We start from the raw sequence: 17,150 nt of genomic DNA on the forward strand, positions 1-17,150 counted from the left end.
GGCTTAGCGCCAATGATGCTGAAATAATGTGTAGGAAGAAGATAGTTAAAGTAAACCCGCCAGGGAAAGAGTCGTTTATGGTGTATGGAGACAAACGCAGAGTAAATTCTGGAATCATTTCCTTAATTAATGCCAGAAAGTGTTTGGCCAAGGGGTGTACATCATATCTAGCGTTCGTGATTGATGCTCAGAAGGAAAAGAAGGAGGTGCAGGATATTCCGGTAGTGTGTGATTATCCGGAAGTCTTTCTCGAAGATCTTCCCGGATTGCCCCCTGATCGACAAGTGGAGTTTCGTATCGACTTGTTACCAGGAACGACGCCAATAGCAAAAGCACCTTATCGATTAGCGCCAACCGAAATGAAAGAACTTAGGACACAACTTCAGGAGTTATTGGACAAAGGTTTCATTCGACCTAGTTCATCACCCTGGGGAGCCCCTGTGTTATTTGTAAAGAAGAAAGACGGGAGCATGAGAATGTGCATCGATTACAGAGAGCTGAATAAAGCGACGATAAAGAACAAGTACCCGTTGCCGAGGATCGATGACCTGTTTGACTAGTTGCAAGGTTCGAGCTACTTCTCGAAGATTGATCTTAGGTCCGGATACCATCAACTAAAGGTGAGGGAGCAGGATATCGAAAAGACTGCGTTCAGAACAAGATATGGACACTATGAATTTTTGGTTATGTCGTTCGGATTAACCAATGCCCCAGCAGCTTTCATGGATTTGATGAACAGGGTTTGTAAACCATACCTTGATAAATCCGTGATAGTATTCATAGACGATATCTTGATCTATTCGAAAAGCAAGCAGGAGCATGAAAAGCATCTGCGTGAAGTGCTAGAAGTTCTGAAAGAGGAGAAGCTGTATGCAAAGTTCTCCAAATGTGAATTTTGGATTCAAGAAGTCCAATTTTTAGGTCATGTGGTTAACCAAGATGGAATAATGGTTGACCCAGCAAAGATTGAAGCTGTGATGAAGTGGGAACAACTAAAAAGTCCTACGGAGATTCGAAGCTTTTTAGGATTAGCCGGATATTATCGCCGATTTATCCAAGGCTTTTCTTCGATCGCTACTCCATTAACAGCTTTGACCCACAAAGGAGCTACTTATGCTTGGAATGAAAAGCATAAGGAAGCCTTTGAAAAGTTGAAGAAGAGATTGTGTGAAGCACCGATTCTTTCGTTACCTGAAGGAGTTGATGACTTCGCAGTCTATAGTGATGCCTCTGGAGTTGGGTTAGGATGTGTTCTGACCCAAAGGGATAAAGTGATAGCGTATGCATCGAGGCAGTTGAAAGAACATGAAAAGAACTACCCCACTCATGATCTGGAGTTGGCAGCGGTAGTATTCGCCTTAAAGATATGGAGGCATTATCTTTATGGTACTAAGTGTAACCTTTTCACTGATCATAAGAGTCTTCAATATCACTTTAATCAGAAGGAATTGAACATGAGGCAGCGGCGCTGGCTGGAACTACTCAAGGACTACGACTGTGAGATACTTTACCAACCTGGTAAAGCAAATGTTGTTTCTGATTCTCTCAGTTGGAAGGTAAATCTTGAAAAGAGAAGGCCAAGAGCGCTGAAAATTGAAGTCGTCTCGACAATTGTGGAAAGTATAAAGAAAGCTCAGGAGGAAGCTTTGGAGAAAAATGACCGGAAGGAGGAACGTTTGGGTAAAATGTTGGTGTTTGATACAAACGGTCAAGGATTGAAGGTATTCAAAGATAGGATTTGGGTACCTAAGATGGGAGGAATAAGAGGTCTTCTGATGGAAGAAGCTCACAAAACCATGTACTCAATTCATCCCGGCAGTACGAAAATGTATAGGGATCTAAAACCCTATTACTAGTGGCCTACAATGAAGCTCGACGTTGCTAAGTATGTGGCTGAGTGTGTAACTTGTGCTAGGGTTAAGGCACAACATCAGAAACCGTATAGGAGTTTAGAACTTTTACTTGTACCCATGGGTAAATGGGAGGACATTACCATGGATTTTGTGACTAAACTGCCCAAGACAAGGAACGGTCACGACATGATTTGGGTGGTCGTTGATCGCTTCACTAAGAGTATGCATTTCATAGCCGCTAACGAGAAATGGACTATGGATAAACTTGCGAATTCTTACGTGAGGGAAATTGTGAGGCTACACGGTGTTCCGTTAACGATTGTATCCGATCGTGACAGCCGTTTTACCTCAAGGTTTTGGAGGAGTCTACAAGAGGAATTGGGTACCAAGTTGTGTTTGAGTACAGCTTACCATCCTCAAACCGATGGTCAAAGCGAACGAACAATTCAAACATTGGAGGATATGCTGAGAGCATGTACCCTAGAATTCCAAGGTAACTGGGATGAACACTTACCTCTAGTAGAATTCTCCTATAATAATAGTTTCCACTCAAGCGTTAAGATGACACCTTATCATGCCTTGTATGGAGAAAAGTGTCGAACACCATCATGTTGGCTGGAAGCTGGGGAAAAGCAGTTTATGGGACCTGAAATAGTCCATCAGACTGCTGAAAAGTTGAAGGTGATAAGAGAAAGGATGTTAGCTGCTCAAGATCGTCAAAAGAGCTATGCTGACAAGAAAAGACAACCGATATCCTTCGATGTTGGAGATTCGGTTTTACTTAAAGTCTCGCCGTGGAAGGGACTTATAAGATTTGGTAAAAGGGGAAAGTTGAGTCCAAGGTTTATTGGACCATTTAAAGTTCTTCAGAAGATCGGGAATCAAGCTTACAAGCTAGAATTACCGGAAGAACTGGAGGGTATTCATAACACATTTCATGTGTGTTATTTGAGAAAGTTTACGGGAGATGTGCCCGACATAATTCCGATTTCTGAGTTAAAGGTGGATGAAAACAAGAGGTTGATTGAAGAACCTGAGGCGATCGTTGACCGTAAGACTATGAAGTTGCGACGCAAGATGGTTGATTTAGTGCTTGTGCGCTGGAAACATACGAATGGACCAAATCTCACCTAGGACACGGAGAGTGACATGATGAGTCGCTACCCACAGTTGTTTGTTGGTGTGTGATTCCGGGGACGGAATCATCCTAAGGGGGAGAGAATTGTAACACTCGTGTTTCTAGCCTAGGCATTAATCTTGATATGATAGTCGAGGTTAACCTTTTTAACTCATTTTGAAGAAATGAAAAAGGAATTATGTGAATTCTATGTGTTTTATGTGTTTTATGCTTAATTACTAGGAGTTAATTAATTAAGAATAAAAATGAACGTCGAAAATAAATTTTAGATAAAGCCGATATCTATTAAGAAAGTTGTAGTGGTCGTGACAAGGATTACGGATATATAAAGAATGCCGAAATCCGAGTTATAACGAAGAAGTTATGACATGTCGAAGTTTCGCGATAAACCGGCACGGTGCCGAATGTCGTAAAAAGTGAGTTTTTGATAAACTACTTTTTAGCCTTAGTGATCTAAACGAAACTCATAGTACTCGTTAAACCGAGAAGTTCGATAAAAAGACCGCCCAAATCTGACTTCGTATGAGGAAGTTATGATTTTTCGAAGTTTCAGCTTAGTAGTTGACAACTAAAAACTCGAATTTTAGATCGAGTGATTTTTCGCCGACACAATCTAAACGAGAATTGAAGGTCTCGTAAATAGTAGCACAACGGTAAAAAGTCTGACAAAAACGGACGTCGGATGAAGAAGTTATGAATTTTTAACGGATTTCCTGTCCCGGTCTGTTAAAAATAATAATATAAAAATTAAAGTCAAAATTAGCCGACGAAGTCTAAATGAAAGTTGTAGAGTGTAATTTTACATACGCTTGCATATAAAGAACGTCAAAAACGGAGCTCGTATGCGAAAGTTATGGATTTTAGAAGTTTTGGCGCGAAAATCGAGAAATTATTTCAAAATCCGAGAAAATTCGCATAGGCCACGTGATCCTCGCATGCTTGGCTCGTGCCCGACTCGCGTGTCGCATGCTGATTCGACCGAGGGTGCGGTCCAATACGCTTCCGACGCGCATCGCTGCTGATGCTCCGTGTCCAAGGTGATGGCCCAATCCGAAGCTGGCACGTAGCCTCCTCGCATCCGAGCCTCGCCGAAGCTGCCACCTGGTCCGAGCCTCGCAGACGCGTGCCATCCCCTCCTCGGTTCGGATCCGAGCCTTCGGTCCTCCTCCCCTATAAATAGCAGCCATGCGAGACTTCCCGGGTAGAATCCGAAATTTGCCACTTTTCACCCATTTTTCATCCTTTTTATCATTTTGACTTCCCCCGAAGCCCCGGTATCATTTCTAAAGCCCGAAATACGTTCCGAAGTTCCCGAAGACCCAGAAAATTTATCTTTTCGGTTTTGAAGCCCGACCTTTCGCAGAGCCCGGTTTCTCAATAAAACTCCTGGTTTATTAGAAACGATCGTTTTAGGAAACGAATTGCTGCCCGATTTTCATTAAATTAGGTGAGTGTGTAGTTACTTTCAATTTACACATAGATATGAAGTATTTACTATAAAATACGTGTTATGTGTAAATATGTTAATTGTTTATTTGAGGTGACTGTTGAATTGATGTTTTATACAAGTTTTAAACTGTATATGTATTTTATCTACAAATATGTTGGGTAGAACATGGGTAGACAAAATAGTCGGTGGGTGTTAAAATGATGAGAGGCCTCGCTGTCGGTGTTGTTGTTGGTGTTGTTGTAGTCGTCTATCGGAGTATAGATGACGATCATGGACCTTTCTAGACAGTCCAGTGGTACACTAGCAAGTTCGCAACTTGTAGGTGTTGATGAACTAAATGTTCATTGGTGTACTCCAATCCCCTTCATGGTTGCCTTTAGGACATGTATGGCTGAGGAGTCCCCTTAGCAGTAGTGTCCAACCCGATGATATTCCTTAGGATAAGTCCCTTGTGTTAGGTGTTTAGGGACGTAAAGTGAGGACAACGGGAATGGGTAATCAGGGTTATTGTTGATTGGTGAACTTAATAAGTTATTATTATTGTGGGTTGAAAAGCCTATATGCTCACCAGGCTCCCAAGCGTGACCCACTCAGCTTTTTATGATTACAGGTAGTGGACCCCGAGCATAGTCGGAGGACGATGAGAGATTTTTGGATTATAGGCCAGTAGTTGTAAATAACTGTTGAAAGGCTTATAATGTCTTGTTTATGCTTTTGATCTGTATCAGAACATGACATCCCGAGGTTTTGATATATATATGGGAAATATATACCTTCTTAAAGAAGGGTTTTGATAAACATTATCATGTTTTATATTGGGGACCTATTCAAAAATATCTTTTGAAAAGATTTCTCTGATTTTATTTTAAAAAGCATAAATTAAATCGGTCTTTTCTGACCGAGAATTTAGGGGATGTCACATGTAATACATGGGTCTTACACCTAGTAACAACATATATAAACTTGTAAGTTAAATTATCAAACATAAACAAAAACTACCAAACTACATTCCTATTTCTTGCACTTAAATAAAAGATTTACCAAAAGTACATTGTTATTTCTTGCACTTGGGACAAAAACACAATTACCAAATCAACATTCCTTTATCAATGCCAAAGTACATTGTCATTTTTAATCTAAGGCAAAAAAACCAAAGTACATTGTTATTTCTTGCACTTGAGACAAAAACTCGGTTACCAAAGCTTTTAGCAAATAATCACCACACACCAAAATTACCAAATCAACATGCACTTTTTGATTCCAAAGCACATTTCTATTTTTAAACTAGAGACAAATAACCAAAAATATATTTCTATTTGTTGCACTTAAATATAAGAAATACCAAAGTACATTGCTATTTCTTGCACTTAAAATCAACATTGTTATATCTTGCACTTCGGACAAAAGCACAATTACCAAATCAACATGAATTTATTGATGCCATACATCGCTATTTTTAAACTAAGACAAAAAACCAAAGTACATTGATTGTTGCACTTGGGACAAAAAACCAATTACCAAAGCTTTTAGAAAGTACATTGTTATATCTTGCACTTGAGAAAAAAACACAATTACCAAATCAACATGCATTTATTGATGCCAAAGTCCATCGCTATTTTTAAACTAAGACAAAAAACCAAAGTACATTGCTATTTGTTACACTTGATACAAAAAACCAATTACCAAAGCTTTTGAAAGTACATTGTTATATCTTGCACTTGGGACAAAAGCACAATTACCAAATCAACATGCATTTATTGATGCCAAACTACATTGCTATTTTTAAACTAAGACAAAAAACCAAATTACATTGTTATTTGTTGCACTTGGGACAAAAAACCAATTACCAAAGCTTTTAGAAAGTACATTGTTATATCTTGCACTTGGGACAAAAGCATAATTACCAAATGTTATATCTTGCACTTCGGACAAATCCACAATTACCAAATCATCATGCATTTATTGATGCCAAAGTACATCGTTATTTTTAAACTAAGACAAAAAAAACCAAAGTACATTGTTATTTGTTGCACTTGGGACAAAAAACTAATTACCAAAGCTTTTAGAAAATAATCACCGCAAACAAAAATTACCAAATCAAGATGCATTTATTGAAATTAAATAATCTTATTTACTTGTGATGGTTGTGATGGTGGTTGCGATGGCTGTGAAACCGGCAGGAGAGTAGAAGGTTTCCGACCGATGCCTCTAATATGGCCACGTCGTTCTCCTAATACTTTCTCAAAAGCAGCTCTTTCTTGAGCGGGTGTTAACTCTCTTTCACCTTCTGTCCCTTGTGTTTGTTCTAAGAGCTCCTTCACTAACCGATTATGTATTTCCCAAAAGTGAGTAACAATTAAGTATAAATAAACACTTAATTATATGATAAAATTATAATTAAATACTTACGTATTGTTGTTCCACCTCGACTGTAACAAATACACCATCCCTATTGGTATGAGCCTTGCGAAACGTTTCCACTCTCTTAAGGTTCTGTTTAACATTAAAAATTACGTTATATTTTAAATAAATAATTACATGTATCGTACGTTACCTTCTTATAGCAAGTACTGCTATACGAGCTCGACCCCCCACGATTCACGGTCATTTGCAATTGACGGACTTTTTTGTTCCTTTCTGAAACAATTTTGTGTTTGTCCGTTTGGAAATACTCAATTGTTTTCTTCCAATTATCAACATCCATACCATCTGGAGGGTTGGCTAATGGCCTCGGGATATCCTCATACCCTCCGACTTCCAAAAAATATTCTTTTGTATCAGCTTTACGCTCTTGATAACCTTTTAACGAAGTTGGTTGAAAACTCTCTATCAACGTATGAGCGTCTGGATCCCGGTACATCTGATACCCATCAAACTTTGTCTACAAAATAATAATAATAATAATAATAATAATAATAATAATAATAATAATAATAATAATAATAATAAGTTAACCAAGTAAAAACCAGTCTTAATTAACCATATAAAATATTTTTATATAAATAATCTACCCCTAAATGTTGTATTACTGTATCCTTTATTGTAGGGGAAACTTTTTTCCAAGTCCATTTATCAAAAGGGACCATCTGCCACATTATTTTTCCAACTTCTCGTGTAAACATGTCTTTCGTTTCTCCTACGGGATCATATGTCATATCCCTATCATAATCCATGTTAATCGGTTGGCCCTTATTCTATAAGAGCGCTCTTTCAAGCTTAATATTTTTAGCTTTGCTTCGGACTTTCCTACGTTGCTCAACTACAAATATAATTAAAAATTATTAAAAACGGTATTTAATTTATAATAACTGAATAAAAATAGTAAATAAAAATTCATAATAAGACTTACGGTCATGCTCATGATGACCAACACCTCTACCACCTAGGAAATGTGGGTCCTCAGCTCCATCACCCCGATGTCCACGACCCATAACAGCAACCATGGTATACACAAACAAAAGTCATATCGACATCATTTCTTGAAAAATTATAAGATATACAAATACAATTTTTATTAAAAATACACATTACATAGGAATAAACATTTACATAGGATAGGAATAAACATTTCTATTTAAACTAGGAATCCAAATAAAGTTCATATTACAAATACGCATTACATAAGAACTATTCTAAAGTACAATGTCATTTAAAGTACAATGTTATAATTAAAAAAAGTAGGATGTTATATATAGCATCCTATTTTTTTAATTAAAGCATTCTATTTTAAATGACATTGTAAATTATACCATCCTACTTTTTTGTACTTTTTTCTATTATAGCATTGATTATTAAATGACATTATAAATTATAATTCATAATGTCATGTAAAGTACAATGTTATAATTGAAAAACAAAAAAAAAGTATGATGATATAATTCAAAATGTCTTTTAAAGTACAATATTATAATTAAAAAAAATGTAGCATGCTATATATAGTGTCCCATTTTTTTTTAATTATAACATTGTGAATTATATAATCTTAATTTTTTTTTCTTTTTCAATTATAGCATTATACTTTACTTGGCATTATGAAATAGCATCCTACTTTTTTAAATGAATTTATTAGTTATAGAATCCTACTTTATTTTTTTTGTTTTTTTTTATTATAGCATTGTAATTTTGAGACTTGCCTAATTAAATCATAACATTATACACACATACATTCTTGTTTACACACACACACACACACATATATATATATATATATATATATATATATATATATATATATATATATATATATATATATATATATATATATATATATATCCATCATACATATACACATATACAAAAATACACAATATATACAAATACACATATGCATACATCATAAAGACAATTTTACTATAATCAAATACATATACCACATATACATACTTTCACATATATACATAATAGCATTCTACTTACACAAAATACACATGTTTTCATATACACATTATACACACATAGATACACAAAATACACATATTTTAACTTATATACACCAAATACACCAAAAAAAATACTTGATGTTGAAAAAATACATTATTTTTACACACATATGCCAAATTCCACATAATATATATAAGCACACATATTTTGCAACAAAATCTTGAAATTCAACGTATAAAGAACCTGTGGTGGCCGGAATTGAAGAGATGGTGTAGTGGTTGGTGGTGGCCCGGAATTGAAGAGATGGTGTAGTGGTTGGTGGTGGTCCTAGGTAGTCACAGTAAACCCGCGGCGGTGACTAAGACAAAATGACCCAAAAAAATTGAAATTGAAAAGTATTTTGCAATTAATCATCAAATGGAGCTGGAAATCGATGTTATAAGAGAAAGACAAAGAGAAATCAGAAGTTAAAGCTACCTTTACCCGAGATGCACTGTTTTCGTTCGAGTTGAAACCGTTTTTGCAGGAGTAATTAAAGCCCTAAACCCCTTTGATCGGTAATCTCACAATGTTGGGGAGTCCCTTTGTCGGAATTGATAATAACGCACAGAAAATGGGGGAAGAAAAATAAACGAGATAACAAGATGAACACAGGAAGGAAGCAGAAAGTGAAGTCTGCGTCGTTTTTTCTTTTTATCTGCACAGGCCTTTAGCGGCGACACTGAAGGCTTTAGCGGCGACAACCAACAACAACGACGGACTTTCTAGAGGGAAGGGTATCGCGTCTTTTTTTATTCCACAATTAGCGGCGACAATTTCGACCTTTAGCAGCGACAAATTGTCTCCGGTATTGACTTTCTACGACTATGAACCCCTGTCGTTGGATTAGATCGTCGATCGAACGGTTGAGATTTCACGGAAGGTGTTAGTGCGGATCCGGCCTCAAGACCATTATCGGCGACATTATTAGCGGCAACAAAGGCTTTTAGCGGTGACTCTAGCTTGAGTCGCCGCTAAAAGCCTGTGTCGCCACTAATAATGTCATCGATAATGGTCTTGTTTCTTGTAGTGAAAACTTATACCAAATTATATATTGTTCTATTTCATAAAACAATTAGATTTTGTTTTAATGTTAATATGGAAAAGTGCATCAAAATAGAGAGGTTGTAGGAATTATATTAGCATACTCTTACCACTTTCAGAAAGAGCACTATTATACATGGCTAAAACCATAGGTAATGGTCATGCAAGACCTTAAAATTTTATGGGTACACTTCTATATGGGAAGAAATAAGTATGTATATGATGATAATAAGTTCATGTGGTTAGATGATTCTTTAACATGTTGGCCATGAAGCATAAAAGAGATGTATAAGTAGATGTTATACATATGAATTTATTAGGTTGTATTATTAGTATTATGGTTAAGTTAAAAGTACTAACATTAAAAGTATAAAACAAAGTCATGTTTTATTAATAAAATGTGAATCTTATGCTATCCATGAAAATTGCACACTCTCTTTATTTTTTGTTGATGGAGCTCATGTGGTTAACCGACACGTCAATTTGAGAATACAACTGAGAGTGGTGTGGAACTCACGAATCTCAAGCGTAACTTGAGTCGGGGACCATGTATTTTTTCATGGTTGATTCACCATCTGTTATATGATCTGTGATGATCCCGTCATAGAGTTTGAGATGAGCATAATCCGAGATTAACATGTCATTAAGAGTCAATGAATCTCAAAGACCTAGGAATTTCATAGTGATCGAAATTAGCAAAGGGCTTTGTCTACCTATATAACATTGTGGTGTGTTTACAACGACCCTTTACACATCATGGAGCCAAATATGGATCTATCTTTAATTAAATAATTTTATTTCGGGTAATTATTTTTAAGGATTATTGTATCAAACTAAATGGAATCTCTCTTTTATAGATGTCCGTCCCAAACAACAAGAACAAGAACAATAACAACAACAACAACAACAACAACAACCACCTTGAGGTTCACCTTAAGGTATGCAAATAAGGACTATGTTCTCAATGAGGATCTTGTCGAACCGGTAGAGGATGCTCCAGAACAAGACTTTACTACCTACAAGAAACACTACGATGAATTGACCAAAGTGACCAGCCTCATGTTGGTAACCATGTCCTCTTAGCTCTAAAAGAACTTTGAGAATTGAGGTGCCTATGACATGAACCAGCAGCTCAAGGAAATGTTCCAAGATCAAGCTAGGCAAGAACGATTCGCGATCATGAAATCCCTCATGGCATCTAAACAACAAGAGGGAGCTTTTGTGTGTGTGCACGCCCAAAAGATGAAGTCGTACATAGACAAACTAGGGAATCTTGGTGTCGAGCTACCAAAGGAGTTGACCATTGATATGGTTTTGAACTCGCTTTCTAGTTCATCACAAACTACAATATAATTAATATTGAAAAGGCCTTGATGGAGATGTATGGCATGCTTAAGATTATTGAAGCAAGCATGAAGAAACCCGCTAACTCCAACCCTACTTCTATAGTGTTTTGATTGTGGTGCTATTAAAAGGAAAATGATTTTTCATTTCAAAAGAAAGGGAAAGGGCAAGGTTGGACAATCTGACTAAAGCTCTAAGAGAAAGGTCCAAGCTGAAAAAGTTCCTACCACTAATCCATATGAGGTCGTGTGTCTCTAGTGTTAGAATAAGGAACAATGGAAACGTAGTTGCTCCAAATATCTGGAGGATCTTAAGAAGGGAAATGTCAAGGTAGCTGGCACTTCAGTATGTTTATGATTGAACTTCATATCACATCCACTTCTAATTCTTGGATTCTTGATACAGGATATGGTACTCATATTTGCTCTTATATGCAGGGACTAAAGAAAAGTAGGGAGTTAAGGCATGGAGAGCTCAACCTGATCATGGGAAACAGACACACTTTGGATGTAACAAGGATCGGGGATTACGAGCTCTTGCTTGGTGGTGATGTTCGTCTTAGTTTATTAAATTGTTTCTTTTCGCCTAATATGGCATGAAACATTATTTCTTTTCACGCATTGTATAAGGATGGTTGTCAATTTTCTTTTGATAATGGAAATGGTGACATTTTGGTTTATAAGAATAGTTCATTTATTTTCACGGCTAGTCCTTATAATGATATTTATGAGAATGTTGTTTGCGTAAGTAAATTTGATAATCTAATATTAAATGTTGGTTCTACTAATAGTGAATTAGATAAATCTTGTTTGTGCATTGTCGTCTTGGACATATATAGAAAAAACGCATTGTCAAGCTCCAATCGGATGGGATCTTGAAATTATTTGACATAAATTCAGATGATGTATGCAAATCTTGCTTACTTAGCAAAATGAAATTTGCAGGCTACCGTGAAAGAGGCAAGGATTTGTTGGACCTCATACACACAGATGTTTGTGGATCGTTCAAATCTGCCACAAGACATGATGATATTTTCAAAATTAATGTTAAAAATCAATTGCTTCAACAGTTGAAATTTTTGCATAAAAAGAAAGTATTACTCAAATACAGCACTATCAAATGCAACACTTTCAAAAATGGTTTCAGTGCAGCATCACATTATCATGCAATTTTATTCTAAATTGGCTTCTGCAGTTGTTTTAAAAAATTTAATACATATATTTATAAAACCAATTTTTTGAAAGGTCCAACTGGTCCTTTTGAACTGGTTTTTCTGAACCGGATGGTTCCCACCGATTTGTTAACAAGCGTTTATTTAGATAAAACAGTGATAACTTGAATGGTTCTAAATTCAACCAGTTAAACTGGTCGGTCCGGTCTGCTTTTCAAGACCATATTTGTATCGGTCCGGTTGAACCTGGTTAGGGAACCATGAGGTTTGTTATTCTAGACTCGCAATGTATCTATCTTGTAACTTGTTAAAGCCCTCTTTTCATTTTCATAATCATCGTAAACGCACTAGTTAAATATGCAAAGAGATTTCTTTCATAGATGTATAAAGATACGTAACTACTTGATGGTTTGTGATGACTTCCATTTACATACACTATTTGTGGGATGTTTAGAGTGGTGTTACATAGCATACAAAAAGTTGATTTCAGAATAAACCAACTTGAAGAAAAGAACGAAAAAAGAAAATCTTCTACTCTTGGATAAGCAGATGGATCAAAAAATATGATGTTAGCAACATTCATTCAGTTCTCATGAACAAATGCCATCACAACATCCACAATTGGAGCTTCGCAAACCGGGCACTCCCCACTAATGCGTTGCAACTCCACCGCACATCCGAAACAAGTGCACATGTGTCCACATCTAGAATTTGTGTCAAAAGGCATCAGGACTATGTACACTTAAACGAGTTATGTAAGAGGTCGACTACAAATTAAGTACCTATATAGAAGCGAATCGACTTGCATAACACCACATATAGAGCAGGTTTTTCCAATACCAGGTGGCTTCCGTTCCTTCTTTTGAACTGTTTCCATAACCCTAAGAATATAAGTGATGCCCAAAATAGGTTAAAATGTCATAATATGTGAGTTCTAACCCGAATGAGTTGCAGCAGCTACAGCAACATTTTTCTTGAGAGAAAGTTGCATTTTCACTTGCATGTTAACACAGCCTTTTATTGATCTGCGTAGCTCCATAATCTCTTGATGGAGTTGCTCCATGTGTCCTCTCAAATCATATATGAGTTCCATCTCCTATTAGAAGATAAACATAATATTTATATAGGTTCCATTTTGATGATACGTTTACACCCGTAAACTAGAGAAAAAAGAAAGGTGCACGGGAATAAGATCTCACAACAGAAGGGTGAATGACTGCGGGAGAGGATTGTGGAGTACTATTATTTTGTGAACGATTTGAAGAAAGAGAACGTTCCAAAGATGGAGATGTCGTTGTCGTTGTTGTTGTGGTCTCAGAGCTATAAGCGCCATCATTAGGTCTCCATAATCGTTCTGAATATGGTGTTCGATCTACATATTCACTGTATTCACTAAATTGTCTAGTTCTGCTTCTATAGTCTCCGTCTTCATCTACCACTGAACCATATTCTTGTTCGACTTCTTCCTTCCTCGACATACCTTTAGCTGTTACCATAACTTTTTTTCCTACTTGGACATGCGATTGCTGGATGCGATTCATCATTACATGGTCTATTAAGTCACGTAGACTACTGGAAAGGAAATTTGAGACAGTTTTCCTACAAAACCGATAGCCAAAGAGTGAATCTAAGACCAGGCTAAACTTGTAATCAATAAGATCATCCATAATTCATGGTTAAATGGAAGAGTTTAATGAGGTGGAATTTCGAGAACGGATAACTTACCTTTCAAGAAGACGCTGTATGTCTGCCTTGCCTGAGGAACGCTCAAGCATCTCCTGGTACCTTGCTTTTCTCATATCTTCCCACTCACTCTTTGGGCGAGAAATATCGCTGATCCAATCATAATTGGTTTGAAAGAGCTGCATATCATAAGAATCGTTTTCATCCAAGTCGCTACGTGTTTGAGAATATTCGCTTGTCATCCAATCTTCAAAGTTTTCAGTCTTCTTAGCAGTGTAGATCGTCTCTTCTGAATCACTATTCCCTCTATCTTCGATAGAAGTATATGAAGTTTTAGCCGACATAAATTGACCTTCGTCTTCTTGGAAATCATATTTATTATCATCTTTATAACGTGTTTTCCGCGTGGAGTTTGATGAACTATTCGCATCGGCTTTTTGCACCATATATTTACAAGAATTTGTTGTGTATGGTGTTGATAGATTCGGAGTCATTGGCTCTGGTTTAGGACATGGCTCTTGTTTCTTGTTGCTGATGTTGAAGCTGGTAATTTTGGCCTTTGTCTTTGGCGTAACATAAACCTCCTTTCCTGCGGTTGGGGTGCTATATTGTTCCTCGTTTTGGATGTTCATCAACACACTTTTTCTGTGTTTTCTAGACTTCGCTTCTCCTTTCTCAGATCCGGAGTCAAACCTTTCCCTAAATTTCATGTTACATATATTTAAGTTAATCTGTTTAATTAAACGGTATCTGTTTGAAGCTAAGATGGAATGGACTTTACCTTAAATCCATGATAGCTACACGATTATTCGAATCCAATGTTTTTGAAACGCTTCGTCTATGTCTTTTAGCTTCTAGTTTTGGTTTTGGTTCGGCATCAAGACGTAGACTTTTAAAGCGAAGCATAGCCTATAAAAACATCAACACAAATGGAAAACTCTTAAAGCTCAAGGAAACAAGATTTGTAATTAAATTGAAGAAAAGAAATGCATGTTTAGTTATTACTTTAAGTCGGCCTCGTTGTGAAAACTTAGAAACAGTTTTACGTTCCAACAACCATTTGAGCTCACGATCTTTATTATTCTCTGTCAGCATGAGGAAATTGTCGAAAGCCTGTCGTCCCCTGATGCGTGAAACTTTAACGCCCTTGAATCCTTTGAGTTCTTCAATCTGTTGATTGTCTAAAGAGGTTCGAATCCGAGGCAAAGATTCATTTCCATTTCCGCCAGCTTGAGAAGCAGCCATTTCTTCTTCTTTTGACAACTTCTTGATGATATCCCCCACTCGAATCTTCTCCTTTTTTGCAGCACTTGTATTTGATTCCTTGATGTCCCGACTGGGAAGTGGACATGAAAGCCTCCTGGAACGACTTGTGTTATCAGATTCCCAATCAGAGTCTTTCGTGGTGCTTGGAGGGCTTTGGGTAGAACTTTTACTCTCTTTGCATGTTGATCCCACATTGCTACGATTGCTAGCAGGAGATAGGTTGTCGTTGTCGTTTGAGTTTGAGTTTTTTTCTTCAGCTAAAGCACTCCATCTCCGAAGGAGGGTAGAAACGCCAACTGAAGATGGAGATTCCATTGTATATTTCGACTTAGAAGAATCATGTTGCTGATCATCGTTTTGTACATGTTGATCAGACGAGAAAACTACTTCACGAGCCAATGCCCAATGGTTGTTCTTCGATTTCTTTTGTGTCTCGGTATCTGTATTGGTATTGGGATTTGTATTGGTATTTACATTGGAATTCTTGTTGATTTTGCTAGTATTATTCTTTTCATTGTTCCTGGTCTTGCTATCGTTCTTGTTCTTGTTCTTCTCTTTAACGTTGTCATTTTTCTGTTTTTTTTCTTTCTTGTCGATGAAGGTGGAGGGCAACCATGAATAGTCGATATCCTTCTCTGCTGAGGTGTTTGTCCGACCTTTTCCTTTGGTGTCATTGTTGGTAGGAAGCCATGAATCATCAACATCATTGTTTCCTTTCGGGTGATGAGAAGCGTATGATTTTGAGGTTACATGAGCGGGTAGCCAGGAATCATCGGTATTGGAATTTTTGGAAGGAAGCCATGATGAATCCTTGTCCTCATCATGAGCTTTGTTCTTGCGAATACACTGGGTCATATACCCCGTAATATTGGTGGAATGATTGTGATCCCTTCGAGAATAATTAAATGGTGAAGAAGATGAAGCTACTTCAATCTGCATAGATGCCATAAACAATCAAACACGATTCAACTGACATAAATCCAAATCCATATTGTTTTTTATGAAATGTTTGCCCAGAAGCATTGAGAGATAAATTATGGATCAAATGGAGTTTGAATTTTGAGTGAATTCTTGAAACTTACCGAACGGAATCAAAGGAGAGAGATCCGTTGAGAAGGTGAGGACATGGTTCCATAGCCCTTCGTATCCATACGTTTATGTGTATATTTTACTACTATTTATGTAATTCTTTTTGTAAATTTGTTTTTTTTATAGTCTTTAAATCTCAAGTACGATCAATAATTTTTATGTTTTTTTAATTTTATTTAGTTAATAATTGTGTGAAAGATTGTAATGCAATGGTTAGAACATAGATTATCCATGCCATTATGTATTAGGCAACTTTTCCATGATAACATATTGGCATTTGCTTTTTAGTAAGGATCGTAATTTCGTCGATTTAGGCAACTTTTCCACGATAACATATTGACACTGAGAGGTTTTTAAAATTCTATAAAAAGATTCCATTTTTTAGTGACGACATGTTGTCCTTGCATTGAGATCCAGAAATATTGCTACCAAAGTTCTTATACTGCGAATTTTCGAGGAGCAACGGCATCGACATATCAATTCGTGTGGATAGAGATAACAATGATTTGTCTATATCATTGTCTCTTACATTAAAAGATCCCTACAAAGCAAAGTTTAGAATTGTAACATCATATGGCTTGGGTTGATCATAATTCATAAGTGTTCTAATTGGATTCGACTTTTGGGTATTGTGAAAATCGTAATCTTTTATTTCTATTATTCTTCATTCTTAAACTGGTTTTGAGTCCTTTT

General features: G+C 36.6%; 1 protein-coding gene across 2 annotated transcripts; it reads right to left on the reverse strand.

Moving 5' to 3' along the window:
- Window positions 1–12,838: 12,838 nt before the first annotated feature.
- On the reverse strand, window positions 12,839–16,507 carry LOC145156637 (uncharacterized). 2 transcript variants are annotated; one of them, XM_079075930.1, is made up of 8 exons: window positions 16,451–16,507; window positions 15,108–16,301; window positions 14,884–15,011; window positions 14,145–14,801; window positions 13,619–14,018; window positions 13,359–13,515; window positions 13,202–13,286; window positions 12,839–13,123 (listed from the first exon to the last, which is right to left on the reverse strand). In XM_079075930.1, exons 2-8 carry the CDS (start codon window positions 16,221–16,223, stop codon window positions 13,003–13,005), a joined length of 2,664 nt encoding a protein of 887 aa, XP_078932056.1. In that variant the 5' UTR covers window positions 16,224–16,301; window positions 16,451–16,507; the 3' UTR covers window positions 12,839–13,002. The 2 variants fall into 2 exon arrangements, with proteins under 2 accessions (XP_078932056.1, XP_078932055.1); XM_079075929.1 differs by lacking the exon at window positions 16,451–16,507 and having other exon boundaries at window positions 15,108–16,398.
- Between the last annotated feature and the right edge of the window lie 643 nt (window positions 16,508–17,150).

This window comes from Lactuca virosa, chromosome 2, assembly GCF_052849685.1.
Source record: "Lactuca virosa cultivar CGN04683 chromosome 2, Lactuca_virosa_CGN04683_v6, whole genome shotgun sequence".
In the NCBI taxonomy this organism is placed as follows: Eukaryota; Viridiplantae; Streptophyta; class Magnoliopsida; order Asterales; family Asteraceae; genus Lactuca; species Lactuca virosa.